The following is a 16,265-nucleotide window of genomic DNA, read 5'->3' as shown; positions in this document are numbered from 1 at the left end:
TTAATGAGGCAACCAGTCAAATGCTCCGGTAAACAACTTATTCAAGACATTTTTATTGCACTAAGAATGCTAGTTAATGAAATTTGAGCGTTTTCTTTTCGCCACGCTGTTGTAACGGGTTAAAAGAGTTACACATTTTGAGACCGGAAAAGCCAGATCTGGCAACCTGAACTCGACCTACTGGATTTAAAAAGCGGGAACTGACCGTTGGAAGAAACGCTGAGATAAAGTTTACAACTGCATGTTTTGAGGCTTTAATACGACTATTATGGAAACATTCTTCATTTAACAAAAAAAAAACTGAAAGTCAAGTAAGTTAAACTTTTAGGCTTGATCAAATGTGACATAGTAGACATTGTAAACTTCCTGTACACCCTCCAACGAGTTTGGACTTTGTTTTCGATTAACGCGTCTGAATGCGATTTAAATGGTAGGCATGCCGTTTTCACTGAGGCGAAGCTACATTTGCGACTATTTTTATTTATTTTTCCTGGTTCTCTTTCTGAATAACCTTTCGTTTGTTTGTAAACAGTGAGCTGACGCGGACTTTATGGCGTAAAAGGAGAAGGTTTCTGACTTGCTGTTCTCAGTCAGTGAGAAAAATATGAAACCAAAACACAGTCAAAATCTTCGTCAGAATCCTGGATCCAACTTACAAGGTACAGATGTCGCTATTTCTAAACTTTGTAATATAGGTCATATTTTATACACTTTATATCCAATTGAAAATTAAGAGGTTACTTTTAAACGGGAGTAAAAATCCGCATACAGTACATCATTAAAGATGAAAAAGTTTATGATCAAACTTTGTTTGAGCTTGAATTGACAAAATAGCAGCTATAAATATATCTCTGTGCTTTAAATGTTTTTCTTAAGGAAAGGTGAATGTTCTGTTTATGGAAATGGTCTCCACCACTGAATCTTTTAACAGTTTTAACTTCAATGTTTCAGGAAAAAGTGTAAATGCTGGTGAGAAGACTTCAGTGAGGAAGGCAAAGCAAACATCTTCATCACAAGTCAAACCTTTTGCTGGAAAAGTGTTTTACCTGGATCTACAATCCAACAGAACAGCAGAGACCTTGGAGAGCGACATCAAACAACTGGGCGGGGTAATAAAAGCCTCTCACTCATATTTATTGATTTTTTATATATTGAAAAGATCTGATAGTTTCTCAAGTCAAATTTATCTATGTAAATCCTGTTGGTCTTGATTACAAAAATTTATCTCTGTCCACAGCAACAACTTTCTGAATTTTGCAGAGATTCTGTTTTACTTTATCAGCTGCTTTGAACAGACTGTCTTCTTATATTAAAACCTTAAATATTCATTAATTTAAATTGTAATTATTGTTTCTAAACCACAGAATCATCATATCAACACTCAGTGCTTTGGATATCAAGGTTATGCTGCTAAGATAATTTAGTCTATTATAAATTATACAATGACCTAGGTCTGCCATCGCGGATGAAGATGTAGAGCACCAGCTAAGGCCTGAGACTTAGCCAATCTGCTGCACAGAAAAAACTAAACCAGACTTCGTTGAATCGCATTTTTACTGCTATTGGAATAAGGTTCTTTTCTTTCTGCCATGACTGTAAAAGCAATTAAGTATGTAAATATTCATACTTCGTTCCCCCTTTATTGCCTATAAACTTACCAATTTATATTCTCAGATATTCAAAATCCTGCTCTAAAAATAAAACTTGCTTTAATAACTGAGCTATTTTACTGCCTTAATTGCAGTAAATAGTGCAATTGGACAGCTACATACCGTATGCAATAAAATAACATATTAGACATCGTGAATAAATCCCTGCAGGACTTCTCAAGTGTTGATTGCTGGATAGTTATACAGGGATTTAAAATGTTCACATTTCATTTAAAATTTTTGATGTTTTACCAAATGTAGATCTTTGTGTCTAGTTTTGACTTCTAAACACAGAAAGTGCAGCTTTTCCCCTCAACTTTATGTGGTATAGGAAATCTATTTTATGTAAAAAATAAATAAATAAATATAAAAATTAAAACAAGCTGACAGTCACGGCTGGGGTTTAATCATGAATTATGCTGCACCAGAAAGATTTCAAAACTGATTGAATAGATTTCTGCATTGTTTTCACATACGTCTAAAAGTTTTATTGCATGTTCTTCTGTTCTGTGAATTTAGATCGTTGAGAAGTTCTTCAGTAAGGAAATCAAGTATCTGGTTTCCAACAAGCGGGAAGCGAAGCATGTGCACGGCCTCAGACAGGACTCTCCTGTCCCCAGTCCCGACTCTGGGCAGAGTTCCCCGCAACCCCACTCAAACCCACACTGTCCTCCGAACCATATGGACAAAACCAAGTGTCGGGGTCAAGTGGATACAGTGAGTCTGAACTGGCGCTTTATCATTCCTGAAACAAGTTTAATATTTTTGGAGATGATTTGTTATTAAATGCATTTGTTTCACAGATGATCAAGAGCAGAGGAAAGTCTCTGGTGGAAAGAGTAGTGACAGGACAGGTTGGCTACAGCTATAGAGATATTTACCTATTTTATTTAGACGTTTTATCCATCCTTCTCTTTTCTGTGCTGACATTTTTTTTATTTTTTAGGGGAGGCTGCAAATGGACAGAATCTTGTCAAATGCACTAGAATGGGGTGTCAAGATTCTTTACTTAGATGGTTGGTTGATTAATTAATAATAATTAATACAATGTCATTTTATGTATGATTACTTTTACTTTACCTTGAATTATTTTCATGTCCTCTGTAGATGTTTTGGCTTACATTCAGAAGAAAAAGAAAATTTTTGGGAACCTGGTTTCAACAGCTGCTCCTGTGAAATCACATGTACGTTTTAAAATAGTTTACCTGTTTTGTTGTTATAAATTCAATTACTTCACAATGTTTATCATTGCTCTTGAATTTCACAGGTGAAAAATGAATCTTCAACTAAGTTGGGTTTTCAGAAATATAAAGGTAAATGCCGTCTCCAGTTTTAACTGTCTTTAATTTTAATATGTGAATATTAGATGCCCATCAATGCCTGAATGCTCAAGAGTTGTGATGTAATTTGCAGCAGGCAGGATCACCAAACCTTTTATTAAGATTGAAGATTTGAGCAGGTAAAAAAGGAGTATAGTACACATTGACTCTCTTAAAAAAGTGGCAACAAATAAACAGCATCTCCTCTTTTATCAGACACTATCGTCCAATCTACCTCACAATGCCAAACCTGCCGGAGTTCAGCCTGAAGACCGCAGCTCCTTACAGTCCCTTCTGTGTCGAGGAGAAAAATCCTTCTGGAATCAAACAACATGGACACAGGTAATATTAGTCTGTGCTTCAGCACAAAATTACTTTTAGTGTATGAGCTGTCCTGATCTGCAAACATAAAACTGAGTTAAAAGAGAATGGTCCTTTAAGATTGTTTTTGAAATGGACTGAATCTTGCGATTTGTGGCCATTTTTATGGTAATGGCCTTTTTTCAGTGATTATATGATTATTTTTTCAGTGATTATATGCAGTGAAAATGCTGCAGTAGGTTAAATATATATATATATATTACACCATTGAGAATAGGCCAACACTTACTTTTTCTCTGTTTCGATCCAACTTGTTAATAATGTGCCGCCTTAGTTTGTGCAGTCATAATTTACAGACAAAAGTTGATTTTTTGCTTCATATTTAAGATCAACTTTTTTGAGATTTATATGTTATAATGTTATTCCTTATCAAAAACATACCTGGACTGTTGTCTTGATTGTTTCATGCATGATTGAGAAATCCTTTCATATCCCATGGCAACAATTCAGCTGTGTAAAACGCCTGGGGTGGAACTACTGCAGCCTTCGAGGCACAGCTCCTCCTCGGAGCCGCAGTTTCCAAGCTCACAGAGCAGCCCTCCCCTGCGACTGCACCACTCGGCTCCTTCAGACTAGCCCACAGTAATTAGCAAACATCTGGTGGAACTGCTCATCTGCTGAGCTACTTCTCAGTGTAATGTTGGTTAAAAACGTTGCGAAAGGGTTAATAGAAGAATGATGTAATGACTTCTCGAAGTTTAAGAAAGAGCAAGAGTTTCCTAAAGAGAGTCCCAATCTCAAGGCATTAAATTATAAACTTTTTTGTAAGTGCTAAAGGTAACATAATGACTTGATTGTGCTATAAAATGACATGATGTGCCTGAAAAATACATAATACTGTATTGATTCTTGTCTCAGCTGCTGTCTGTGTTGTTATAATGCAGAGATGTCAAACTCATATACATGACCTAATACAGTTCTCCAAACTGATTTTTAAAAATTGGTTGCTGTAAATATGGTCATGCAGGTGACTGACCAATACCATATTGTCAGTTCAATATAGTCGTTATATTAAGACTCCAAAGGAGTGTTTGAAATGGAGTGTTTTGTATAAAGTCTGGCTGCAGTAAATGCTTATACTTCACACATATCGGTGTCAAAGGTCAAAATGGAAAATGTTGATTGATAACTGATGCCTTCATTTGAATTCTTATTAATGTTGCAGATAACATTATTTTTTGTCATGCACTCCTAATGTGAATCTCCAGCAGAGTTTGGAGTCAACATCTCATTATATTTAACCTTCTTACAGAGCAAAAGCCTCAGGTGCTGAGGAGAAAGGCCGAAAGAAGAACCGAGAGAAGAAGCGAGGCGGTTACTGCGAGTGCTGCATGGTCAAATATGACCAACTCAAGATGGTAGGATTTCTTTGGGGACAAGGGATGTTGTGCACAATAAATATGTTCAGTTAGATTGTGAAATACAAGAACAGCCATTATGGAAAGTCTTGAAAGCAACGGTGGAAGAAACGTAACAATCACATCCAGGCAATTATTGCCATTCCTCCAGTGTACGCTCGATCATTTGTAGGATGCATTAGTAGCGGGGAAAAAAAAATCTAACATCAACATGTGAAAAGCTCAGGAGTTCCAGCTTGACTTGGCATCAATACATTGCAGGGCTAATCTGATGATTTTTTTTTCTGATTGACCAAATAATCTGTTTTTTTTTGTTTGTTTGTTTTTGCAGAATTTGAAGCAGGTGAACCTAAAACTGCCACTTTGTGTAGAAGATACATAGGCATTTAAAAGAAAAAATCTTTCATGCAATATTATACATTTTTTGGTTTAATTACTATGAATATGTTCATTCATCAAATGACCTTTTTGTGAGTCAATTGATGATTAGTCAATTACTAAATTAGTTCACAATTATAATAAACATCATTTAATTTAATTAATCATCTCAGCTCTATTTTGAAGCATACGTACATGTGCTAATTTTGTCCCAGATAATAGATGGAGCTCTGTTGTTGTTAATGTATCCATGGAAACTTGCTGCTGGCCCCCAATGATGTCAATATTCAGTGTTATGTTGCTCAGTGAATTATTAGTTCAGTTTATCTCTTAGATGTTTTGATGGCTGTAATCATCATCAGTAATTTGACTGAGCGATTTATTTATTTATTTAAGAATATATATTTTTATTTTAGCATCTGCAGAGTGAACGTCACCAGGCTTTCTCCAGGAGCGACGAGTATTTGGTTGTGGACCAGCAGGTTTCGACTTTGCACTTTAATTTCCTTCCCATCAAAACTAAAGACATGAGGTAATTTCTACTCCTGTGGAATCGCCACACAAATCAGAATCAGATATTTCTTCTGTTTATTTCACTGTTAATTTCAAAATTTGCTGTTTTTGTTCAGACGAAAGTGCAGTGTTTCTTCTGTTCTGTTGGCTCCTGGACCATGTGGAGAAGCAAGCCAAAGTCTCCAAGGAGACGCGAGTCATTCAGACACCGTTAAGGAAGAAGAGGACTGGATCTTTGATGCATCTGAAGAATCGTGTTCGGAACATTTCTGCACAAAAGGAGGCCGAAAGAACTGCTACACTTACTCGGACAAGTCCAAGCACAGGTTTCTTGCATCCATGCGAACAATCAGGCAAAACTCTTCAACTCAGAAATCTGAGCAGATTATGATTCCTCAACCGAAATCAGAAAATCCTCACTCTGACGGAGAATTTCTCACCACATTTCCCTCCAGAGACAAAATCCTTCACAAAGACACAAACAGCTCAGTCTCTTACCTACGAGGTCCAAACCTGCAGAGTGAAGCATCAGCGAGCAACTTCAGTGTTGTGACACACGGAGCTGAAGATACGAACAATGACGCTGCTCTGTCTGAGGCAAAAACTTTCTCAAAAACTGAAAACAGTCTTTCTGAAAAGGAGGAAGAAAACTCTAATTTGCCAATCTTCTCTACGGTGCAAAAAATTCAGAGGAAGATCAGAGCTTATAAACACAAGAGGCGGAAAGTGGACCCAAGTGGCCAGTCTGCAGAGCCAGAACCCGAGAACTCGGTACTGAAGCTTTGGGAGATTTTCCAGTCAGGTGATGACATGGATGTGGAGTTTCTTGGTTTTTCAGATTAGATAACATCAAAACTAAAAGGGGGGGAAAGCATTTCTTTTTCCTTTTTTTTTTGAGCCATGAACTAGAACCATTATTTTTTAACTTATTCAGATAAACTGTGTGGTTTACAAACTGATTTCTTGAAAAAAAAAAAAAAACTTAAAATATTATTTTAATGCGAAGATTATTACAAAAAACCCCCCCTGAACTTCACAATCTATAATTTTACGTTATGGGTATGAATAGACTAAAAATATGACATTAAAAAATTTGACTGGAGTTTTGACAAAATGGTGTCAGGTTTGATCTCACGTTTATGTCTGAATGGGTTAAAAACCACTTCAGTTTTCTATTTGATAAAATATTCTTTTTTCAATTCTATTTTTGGGTGAACATCAGCTCCTGGGTGAACTTCTGTTTTTGTACAGCCACAAGGGAAGTTGGAAACCTCACAAGATGAATGTTAGCCTGAGCCTATGAAATGTATTTTGGAAACTTTGTACAGTTTTAATTCATAAATTGTGTTATTTATTTCACATTTTGATAACAAATCTAGCATTTTATTAAACTGATCTGAAAATTAAAGAATGTTTTTAAAGTACCACCAGCGTGTCAATCGGACATTTAACAATACGGTTTCCTATGAATACTGTGACTTTGTATTTGTTCCTGGTATATATTTAGTGAATGTAAGACTTATTGATTATCTACAAATCAGGAAGCCAAGCAATGCTGACCTTTTTTCCCTTTTGATTGTGCAATAATCCAAATAACTGATAGGGAAGATTTTTAAATCAATCTGTGATGTGTCAAATCAAATTTAAAGGATGTTATTTAATTAAAAATTAATGTAAAATTTACTTCATTTGTCTATCACAATTAAATTGTCTTTTAGAGAATAGAAAAGAAGTAGAATTAGGAAAAAACAGCAAAAATCAAATTATAAACTTTTCCACTCCTGTGTTAAAACCCTGCTCAAAGATTCTGTTCAAATATAATGGAAATGTGTTACTGACATATTTAATGTTGCCTATTTATACAAATACAAAAGTGTGCATTCATATTGCTTAAAATCTACATGAATGTGCATTTTTTTAATATTAATGTTACTACAAGGTGATGTAGAACTCACTTTGGAAACGCTCTCAGGGTGTCTGCATGTTATGAAATTAATCTGACAATTGGCAAAGGAAATTAGGCCAAAATTCTCTTTATTTTTTTTTTACCTCTATGTGATATTTAATGCTGTCTCAGCCCAGTTAGTAAGAATGGATCTTTTTCAACTTTTGATTATTTTTCTTTTAGTTTTACCCGCTGTTGGCTGAAGTCTGTAAATACACGGCAACAGACATCAGAATGTATTTATCTGCATTACCTTCTACTTTTGTCTTGAGAAAACTTAGGTACATATTTCAAACGTGAAGTTCATGCTAACTTGCTGAGGAATCTTCCAGAAGAAACCAGTTACACCAGACCGACTAATAAACCTAAATTGAATTTACAGTCAAAGCTGGAGAGATTGGTTTTCTGTGGTGAAACATGCAAGACACTTTTTCTTCAGCATGAGACTGAAGCAAAGCAGTAGCATAATGTGATGTAAACAAAGACCTGACAATACAAAAATTTAATCCAGAGAAATGGAAGTAGATGCTTTTCCTTTTCTGCTGATAGTGTCCAGAAAATGAAGTATTGGTCACACTGTTAAAAGTCCGTCGGTTAGTTTAGTTTACTACATTACCCAAGATGCATCTGTTCATTTTGTGATTCCACCACACTAGTTGAGTGGCTTTTTTTTCTGTGCTACTGTGTGGCTCGGTGGCATGAAAGTGGCATCCGCTGACATCCACCATCAACCTATCTTGGGTCCTTTGTGTTCGAACCCTGTGTGCATTTTTTAACAGGAAGAGTCTGGAGACACCGTGGGCAAATCACCAGCTTTTCACAGCAAAAAACACAAATACATACCTGTTATAGTTTACCTCAGTCATAAGATCCATGTGTTGGTAAACTGGGAACAAAATGATGAAAGTGGAGTAGCCAGAAAGCACCTGCATAAGTAATGAAAAAACCCTCAAGCTCCACAGGAAGGCAGGATTCAAACCTGAGATCTGGATACAACACAACAGTAATCTGGTCCTAATTTGCAGATGAAGCCAGATGTTTACATCCTCTGCATAAAAACACACACAACTTTTATTTTGTCACTGTCTGGCATTAAATCAAACTAAAGTTTACCTGATTTAGGTCAGTAAGGATAACCAAAATTATTAAATACACAACATGAAAGGAGCAGCGTGGCTGGTTTTGTTAACTCAAACTACGTTTCTTCAGTCATTGTTGGTGATGGATGTGGGCAGGAATTGTGTTGTTCATTGTGTTCTTGTAGTAAAATCATAACTAAATGCTCCAGTGCAGCCCCCAGAACCTTTTAAAGTTTACATAGAAATCAGCAAGATGGATCATCTTGAATTTTTAGCTGAATATTTTAACTTGTACCTGAATCAGTGCCAGTGGATAGGTAAAAGCCCAGTAAATTGGATTCGGCCCAGATACCAGTGGAAAAAAGCAGCAAAAATATGTAAGACAATTAAGTTGACAATATGGGATCCCAAGCAATCAAAATGTTAAAAAAGAGACATAAGAGAAGACGAAAATTATGTCAAAGAAGAACCACTAAACAATTAGAAAAATAGAAACTGTTAAAGCAAAAACTCATAACCAAAATGGGTGAAATCATGGCCTGCAACAACAGAAGAAAAGAATAAATTGACATTAAATTAGAGAAAACAATTACATGCTGTTTGAGTTATTTACAGTATTTATTGCAATTTGGCACTCTTCTCCCTCCGTAGAGAATACAAGGAACATTGTATCTAGCGGTTGTCTCATTAGAGATGCTGGGATTTGGTGTTTCTCTGGTTCATAATCAGTCAAACAGGAGGAAACATCTGTGCCGGACTGTGTGGAGCTCTTGTGTTCCTCAGGGGGGGGGGCAGCCCGACATGCTGGAGTAAAATTGCTCTCATCAGGAAGATTTTATTGGAGGCCCCTGGCATGTACTCCCTGCTCTGATGTGAAAATCAACTCAAATTTGAAAAAAATAAAATAAAAATTAATAAATCGTATCACATTATTTGAAATATAAAAGCAAAGCAAGGTGAAATAAGTATTTTTTTGTTGTTGTACAGACAGACCACACCCTGTCGCTCCTTCTTTATTGCGGTGAAATCAATTATTCTGTTAAAGCCTCACGGTTATAATAATGCTCATCTCATTATCTGTCATTTTCTCAATTTTCTCTGAGTGGGGGTGGGGACTTGGCGATCTGAAGCCCTGGCAGATGATGGAGTGAGTCACGATAATAGCAGGCGGGATTGTGCAGGAATGGCTCTCTTGCATTAATTCACCGCGGAAGATCTTTTCTACCAGCCCCGTCTCCGGAAGCCCGGGGCCCGTAGTTTGTCTCCATCTCCTGCTTCCTCCGCTCATATTTATGCATTAGGCGTTTCTGCAGTGAGCCGCTGGACGTTGATGTTTTTAAGGAGGTGTCCCCACTCCTCCCTCTTTTTCTCTCTCTGTCTCCCTTTCTCTTCCTTCGCTCCGTGCCGCCGTCGATCCGCGGGGGTCTCGGTGCGCTCAGACGCGCTCTGCGTTCAGACTCGTAAGCGACCCCACCGATGGCCCACCATAAGCGGGACTGCTCCGGCCAGACGATCCGCTCCGGCTGCAGCAGCCTCTCCTAGCGAAGGCAGAGCTGCGAGAGGCTCCTATTTTGGAATACCGCATTGTTTTTGATTCTCTACCAGAGAGAGAAAGGTGATGATGCTGAGGATGCCATGGTGGATTTCCCTTTTGTGCGTCTGTGGATTGATGCACGTCGGTCACCAGAGCAGCCTTGATGCCTCAAATGGTAACCGAGACTGTTTTTGATATTATTTCTGCATATATAAATATATACCCCCCCCCCCACTAATATGCGTTTTTAAAACAATGTTCTGGTGATTTATTACCTAAAACATTGTCCCACACCAGATTGATGGTTATCAGAGGAAATAAAACCCACCGACATTTCATTTATCGCTGCTGATTTGTGCACAGGCTGGTAATGAAGTCGGTGTTTACTCTCTGTGCAGGAGACGCCTTCTCGAGCCTGAAAGCTCTTCGCGACGCGGGCAGGTTCGTGGGGAAGGAGAACACGGTGCCTCTCCGGCTTGTGTACAGCAGCCAAAACCACAGCCAGATTACCCACGATGAGCTCAGCACCAGGGTGAAGGCCAGCCTCGACTCCACGCAGGTACACACCGTGTGTTGTTTTCTTGTTGTCAAGGATGGATAGAGGAGTGTCTGTCTGGAAAGATGCCTGCAGGACAGTTTGTTTATATCTTGCACACTCATCTCCTCCTCTGCTTGTTGTCTGGGGGTGGAATAACAGTTATTTAATAATAAATAGCAAAACACCACTGAGGCATTTAGTCACTACAGCAAGCTGCACTAATTATGCAGTGTGCATGTGCTATATGGGTCATTATTTCCTTCATAACTTAAAAAAAAAAAAATCAAACTGGCCTACTTAAAGAAAGCTGTAGAGCCAAGGTTCTCAAACTGTGGCACAAAAAAATTTAACCTGCCATCATACTTTCTATTTTCCCAAGTATGCTTGTAGAAAATGTGTGTTATATGGGTCTAAATGTGAAGAATTGAAGGAGATCCCGTGGAACATCAAGTCTCGTCTCATCTTAAATTACATGTTGCTCTTTATGCACTCCTATTCTGAATAGTGCATCTGTATTGGAATCAAAGGTGGATTTCTGAACGATGTCAGACCCATTTTTTTCCCTGTTCTGGTTGCAAGTTAAAAAACATAATAATTGTGTTGCTAACAACTATTAGCAATGCAAGATAACTATGTATTCCCCTCATTTCACTAATGGGACGTGTTTAAATGTGCACTTTTTACTAAAGACTAAATGTACCTTTGAATTATTGACATTACTAACAAGTGAATTGCTGATAAATAATTTATCCTGACTACTTTAATTGCATCCTATTTGCATAGCAGCCAAGGTTGTTGCTGTTTGACCAGCTCTCCCCTTTACAATCAGAATCACAATTTTCTGTTGTGTTTGTTGCATTTTGTGCCGTCAAATTTGGATTTCTGAGAACAATGAGAAAGTAGAAATAGTTAAATGTACGTTTGCGCATTTATCAGTGTTACACAATAACACCAAATCACTCCAAACCCAATTTTACCATGTTCCAGTTGCAAGGAGGAGAACCAGTGTTTTACACTTTCAGCTCTTCTTAGTGACAAGCTAACTGCTGAATACAGTAAGGCTAATAACGATGCATTTCTTTACTTTTTTAATACTTAAACACCAAAGGAACATATTCACTAACAGAGGTTGTACAATTCTATGTGTGTAAAACCTTTAATGAGATCCAACCAGGCAGAAGTAAAAATTATAAAAGCATATTCTGGCAAGATGTTTTAAGAATGCGGCAGCCATTTTGGATTTAAGGATCAGGGTTGGTGAGAAACCTCACTTGAAATTTCAACTTTTGGGAATGTTAACTTAAAAAAAATAAAATAAATAAAAATAAATAAATAAATAAATAAATATAAAGCTGAATGCATCATCATCATCCTTTAACCAAATAACAGATTCTCTTCAAAGTCTAATCTGTTTTGTTTTGCTATATTAAAATGTCAGTATAGCATAATTTTGAAACTTTAATATTTATTAATATTAAAGTTAATATTAACTTTAATATTAACTTTAATACTTAACTTTAATAATATTAAAGTTAAAAGGCGACAAGTATATCCTTTTATATATACAAGGCGATACTTGTATATATAAAAAATGAAGAACTGTTGCCTTAAAATATTCACCTTAGTTTGTGAAGTTTCTTTATCACCTCAACAAATTAAATAATGTTATTAGTAAAGCTTTAACGGTGAAAATCAATTTATATATTATTAAATCGCTGATAAATTATATTCAGGTTTGCCAGCTGCTGTCTCACCCAGTCAGAGCCATTTGTAGAGCCAGTATGAGTTTTTTTATGTGACTATGTGTAAAAACCCCCCACTGCTTGAAAATACATTGAAGAAATTCAATATGTTTTTATTTTATTATATTTCAAAAACAGAAGATTCACTGTTTATCCACCAGGGGGCACCAAAAACGCTGGTTCTAAATGGTAAAATGTCCCATCACCTTTATATGTTGACAAAACATCAGCAAAAAAAGTCTTATATTTCATTGCTTATATTGAGGCAGAATAAATTGTCTGAAAGCAAATTAAATGCACAAATTTTCTTTTTTTTTGCATTAAGTTGCTCTTTAGATGAAGAGCCAGACATTGTAAGGTTAAACTTTACTTGATCAAGACGTTATCAGCGACTGTCTATTATATCATGCCAATTTTATAATCATGCTTATAAAATTCTGCCACATATTTTATTGTTTATTTGATTTTAGTGTGTCAATTGTGTTTTGATGGATTAGCTGGTAGCAGAGAAGGAGGAGTTATACGCTACAGCTCCTACATATGGACAGCTGCATCATTTGTCATAAGCAATCATTTTCATATTTACATATAAAGACAAATATCTGAAGAGTAACAGATATGATTTCTCTGCTAGTTTGCCTTCAGATTTCCCAATACATTAACTAGGTTGTCACTTTTTTCCCCCCTGCATCATTAATTGATTCATTAAGATAATCTTCCCATTTTCAAAGCTCATAGCGGTACTAACTAAAGCACATTCCTCTCGCTTAACTCTACTTCAGAGTTTAGAAAGAACTGTACAATTAAAGCTGATAAAGCGACTCTAAGATATCTTTGAAGTGAATTTTTTGCTGTACCGTCTTCTCTCCAGAGAGCTGAAAGCTGTGATGTCACTTTCCCAAAGTTTGATCAGTTTGTTGACTGTTTTTAGATGAATGGGCCTAAAAACAACTCTGTCAAGCTGCTCTTAAAACATCTGACACGTGGCAAGTTATTTTTAGTGTCCTGTAGCCTATTTTCAGACACAAACATGGCTAAATAAGAAGCGGGTGGGGGAGGTTCAGCACAGTGATCATGTTGCGTTTTGTGTAGAGCGTAATCATTCTGTGTGCTTTTAGCATGTCTTTCTGACAGCCTCTCCCCTTCAGGCACTGATGGCTCTTACAGTCAGTCAGGAGGGGAAAGTCAAGTCAGCTGAAGCCAGAAATCGATGTAAGCAGAGTCAGAGCTGGGTTCTTAATGATTGTCTGTGCTCTGTCTAGATGCTTCCACTAAGCACAGTTCCTGGTACCTCCTAATCTAAATCCACTCTGCCACAATGAAGAAGTTCTGCATTAATATTTGTACATACTTGAGTAGAAACCCTCAGACTCCTTTATGTGCTCTTGAATGCATTGACTAGGCACGGGCACGCTCCACCAAACAATAGAGTCTGTGGTCCCTGTGGACATCAGGGGGGTCATTCCCGGGTGAGCACAGGGGCATTTCCTGAAGAAAAAAAAACACCCCCTCTGCTTGTTACCTCGCCTTTCGATAATAAAGGAAGCCCGTGGGCCAAACTGAAGGGGGAAGGTGTTCTGCACCTATAGGAATTATATTTAGTAGTTGTCATTGACCCAATGGGTGTGCAATAAAGCCGGCACCATATGTGACCCACACCTGGAATAAATCAAATCCAGCAAATCAATCAGAGAGGAAACAGTTTATTTTTGTTTCTGTATACAGTTACTGCCACTCAACCAGCTGACTGCATGAGTTTAGATATTTCTGAGAAATAAAATCTGTCAAGGTTGATAAGTTTTACACCTCCACTGGGAAATGGATCTTTGAGCATTGGCTGTATTTGTGATAAATGGCTATTCTGCAAACAGTCAGCTCCAGACAAAGAAAATGAACCTTGATGACTTCATGAAAACAGGTTTCTTCCTGCTGATTTGTGCTGCAAAAAATGCAAAAAGTCATCCATCAATGTTGGTGGATGGCTGATCCATGTGAATGTTAATGAAGCGAAGCGTGAATGTGACTGAGGCTGCATGTAAGTGGTAAATAAAACATCCTTTCTACATCCTCAGATGGAGCACGTTACCCAAGCAACCTTTCAAGTTGATGCTTTTGGAAAAACATTCATTCTGGATGTAGAGCTGAATCAGTGAGTATGAAATGGTTAAATTAAACCTCTGGTCTGTCCGTCTGTTGATGCCTTAACCTTCTTTTGGTTCCTGTCTTGTCATGTTGAAACAAATTATAATTACTCAACTTCTACAATGTCTCAATGTTCAAAATGACATTTCTGGGTTAAAGGTTGCTTTAACTGCTGTGTAGGAAACTAATCCTTTCTGAAGTTCTTAAGCCCCCTGATGTTTTTCTCTTTTTTGCAACTTAAAACCAAAAAGTGTAACATGCATTTGCATTTCGCCGCCTCCGTTGCATGTTTTGGTTATGAAACCATTTCCCAAGCTTTTTAACCCCCCTCAGAGAGCAGCAGAGAACTGGGGCTCAGGTGGGAGTATCTGTTGGCTGAGAAACTACACACTCTGCAATTCTGGGCTTCATGAAAGAGAAGCGAAAAGAAAGTCCTTGTCAAAAATGAAAACCTCTCTGTGGTGGAAACACCGCATGAACACTCGAGCTTCACAGGGAAACATGGTGGTGGTAGTATCATGCTTTGGGGATTTTCTTCAGCAGGGATTCTAGACAGTAAGACAATAAGCTAAATGAAGCTAAATGGAAGATCAGACAGCGACCCTAAACATACATGTATGAACTCGTTTATCAAAATAAAAACAAACAGACTGCCTCCAATCTGACTGAACTTGAGCTATTTTGCTAAGAAGAATTGGAGAAAAAAAGTCTCCAGGTGTCCAAGACGTGTAAGAAAACTTGCCTCAAAACACCTGCAGTTGTAATAGGAGCAAAAAATGGCGCTACAAAGTGTTGATTCAGGGAGGCTGAATATAGATACACTCCACATTTGTTTGACTTTTATTTTTAAAACAGTCTTCCTTCCACTGTATAGTTATTTGCTATTTTTTTGTTGGTCTGTCATATAAAATCCCAACATAGTGCAGAAATGTTTGTGGCTGATAAAATGTGGAAAAGTTCAGAAGGTGTAAATGTTTTTGTGATGTACAATAGTGATGAATTTTACCTGGGGTTTGTCGTTATGATGCAACAGAATCCATGTCGTCTTTCCCTGTACAGGTTTTGTTTGATTTTATTACCGCTTAGATCAGATAAATAAATAAAAGTAGTTGTTGTTTGCCAAAACTGGCTACTCTGGTGTTTGTGCTTGCATGTCTGAATGCATCACATGTTGGAGTGCTTGTGTGATTTAGAGTTTCCCTAATAATAGGAAGTGATTTACGGTAAAGGCTTTAGAGCGCCTGTCAGACACTGATATTGATCACAGCGGCGCTGATGGAAAAGCTCGCTCCTCATTTCCTCCTTCCCTCCTTCCCCCACGCTCATCCTCTCACTCCTGGATTGCTTCTACCTCCTTCGCCTTTTTTCAATGCTCACAGTCTTCTCCGGTCAGTTTCCTGAGTCACCGATCAAGCTTCAAGCTGAAAGCCCGTGAACACATACAGCGATGCTTCCTGCTCGCTAATCACAGGGGAAATTACTCTCCTACTGAGCGAAATCTTACATCACAAGAATTTCCAGGTCTGAAAGGAGCTGTTTCTGTAAATCCTCCCACTCCCTGAGTGACCCATCAACTAGTCACGGGTGTGAATGCGTCAAACATGCACAAAGAGTTCTGGTCAGATTAGTTGTACTTATCATGTTAGCAGTTATTTTTTTTGCTGTCAATCGATTAAATAAATTAATT

The 16,265-nt window shown here is 37.5% G+C and overlaps 2 protein-coding genes across 6 annotated transcripts in view; both read left to right on the top strand.

The window, feature by feature from the left end:
- The first annotated feature begins 90 nt into the window (after positions 1-90).
- dbf4 (DBF4-CDC7 kinase regulatory subunit) lies at positions 91-7,023 on the top strand. 2 transcript variants are annotated; one of them, XM_028007617.1, is made up of 13 exons: positions 91-430; positions 533-659; positions 952-1,109; positions 2,169-2,366; positions 2,453-2,503; positions 2,596-2,665; positions 2,757-2,833; positions 2,917-2,962; positions 3,063-3,108; positions 3,185-3,310; positions 4,602-4,707; positions 5,502-5,617; positions 5,715-7,023. In XM_028007617.1, exons 2-13 carry the CDS (start codon positions 605-607, stop codon positions 6,439-6,441), a joined length of 1,776 nt encoding a protein of 591 aa, XP_027863418.1. In that variant the 5' UTR covers positions 91-430; positions 533-604; the 3' UTR covers positions 6,442-7,023. The 2 variants fall into 2 exon arrangements, with proteins under 2 accessions (XP_027863418.1, XP_027863427.1); XM_028007626.1 differs by having other exon boundaries at positions 92-311.
- Positions 7,024-9,610: 2,587 nt separating this feature from the next.
- The window catches only part of adam22 (ADAM metallopeptidase domain 22), a 66,372-nt gene continuing 59,717 nt past the window's right edge, over positions 9,611-16,265 (top strand). Inside the window, exons 1-3 of one of the 4 annotated variants that reach the window (XM_028012085.1) lie at positions 9,611-10,331; positions 10,555-10,715; positions 14,509-14,585. In XM_028012085.1, coding sequence (XP_027867886.1) covers positions 10,241-10,331; positions 10,555-10,715; positions 14,509-14,585 — 329 coding nt within the window. In that variant the 5' untranslated portion in view covers positions 9,611-10,240. The remainder of the gene's footprint in view (positions 10,332-10,554; positions 10,716-14,508; positions 14,586-16,265) is intronic. The other 3 variants (XM_028012086.1, XM_028012088.1, XM_028012087.1) reach the window with 3 other exon arrangements.

Source organism: Xiphophorus couchianus, chromosome 3 (genome assembly GCF_001444195.1).
Source record: "Xiphophorus couchianus chromosome 3, X_couchianus-1.0, whole genome shotgun sequence".
NCBI lineage: Eukaryota > Metazoa > Chordata > Actinopteri > Cyprinodontiformes > Poeciliidae > Xiphophorus > Xiphophorus couchianus.
The sequence above is the reverse complement of the archived record's forward strand: the minus strand, read 5'-3'. Positions and strand labels throughout refer to the sequence as shown.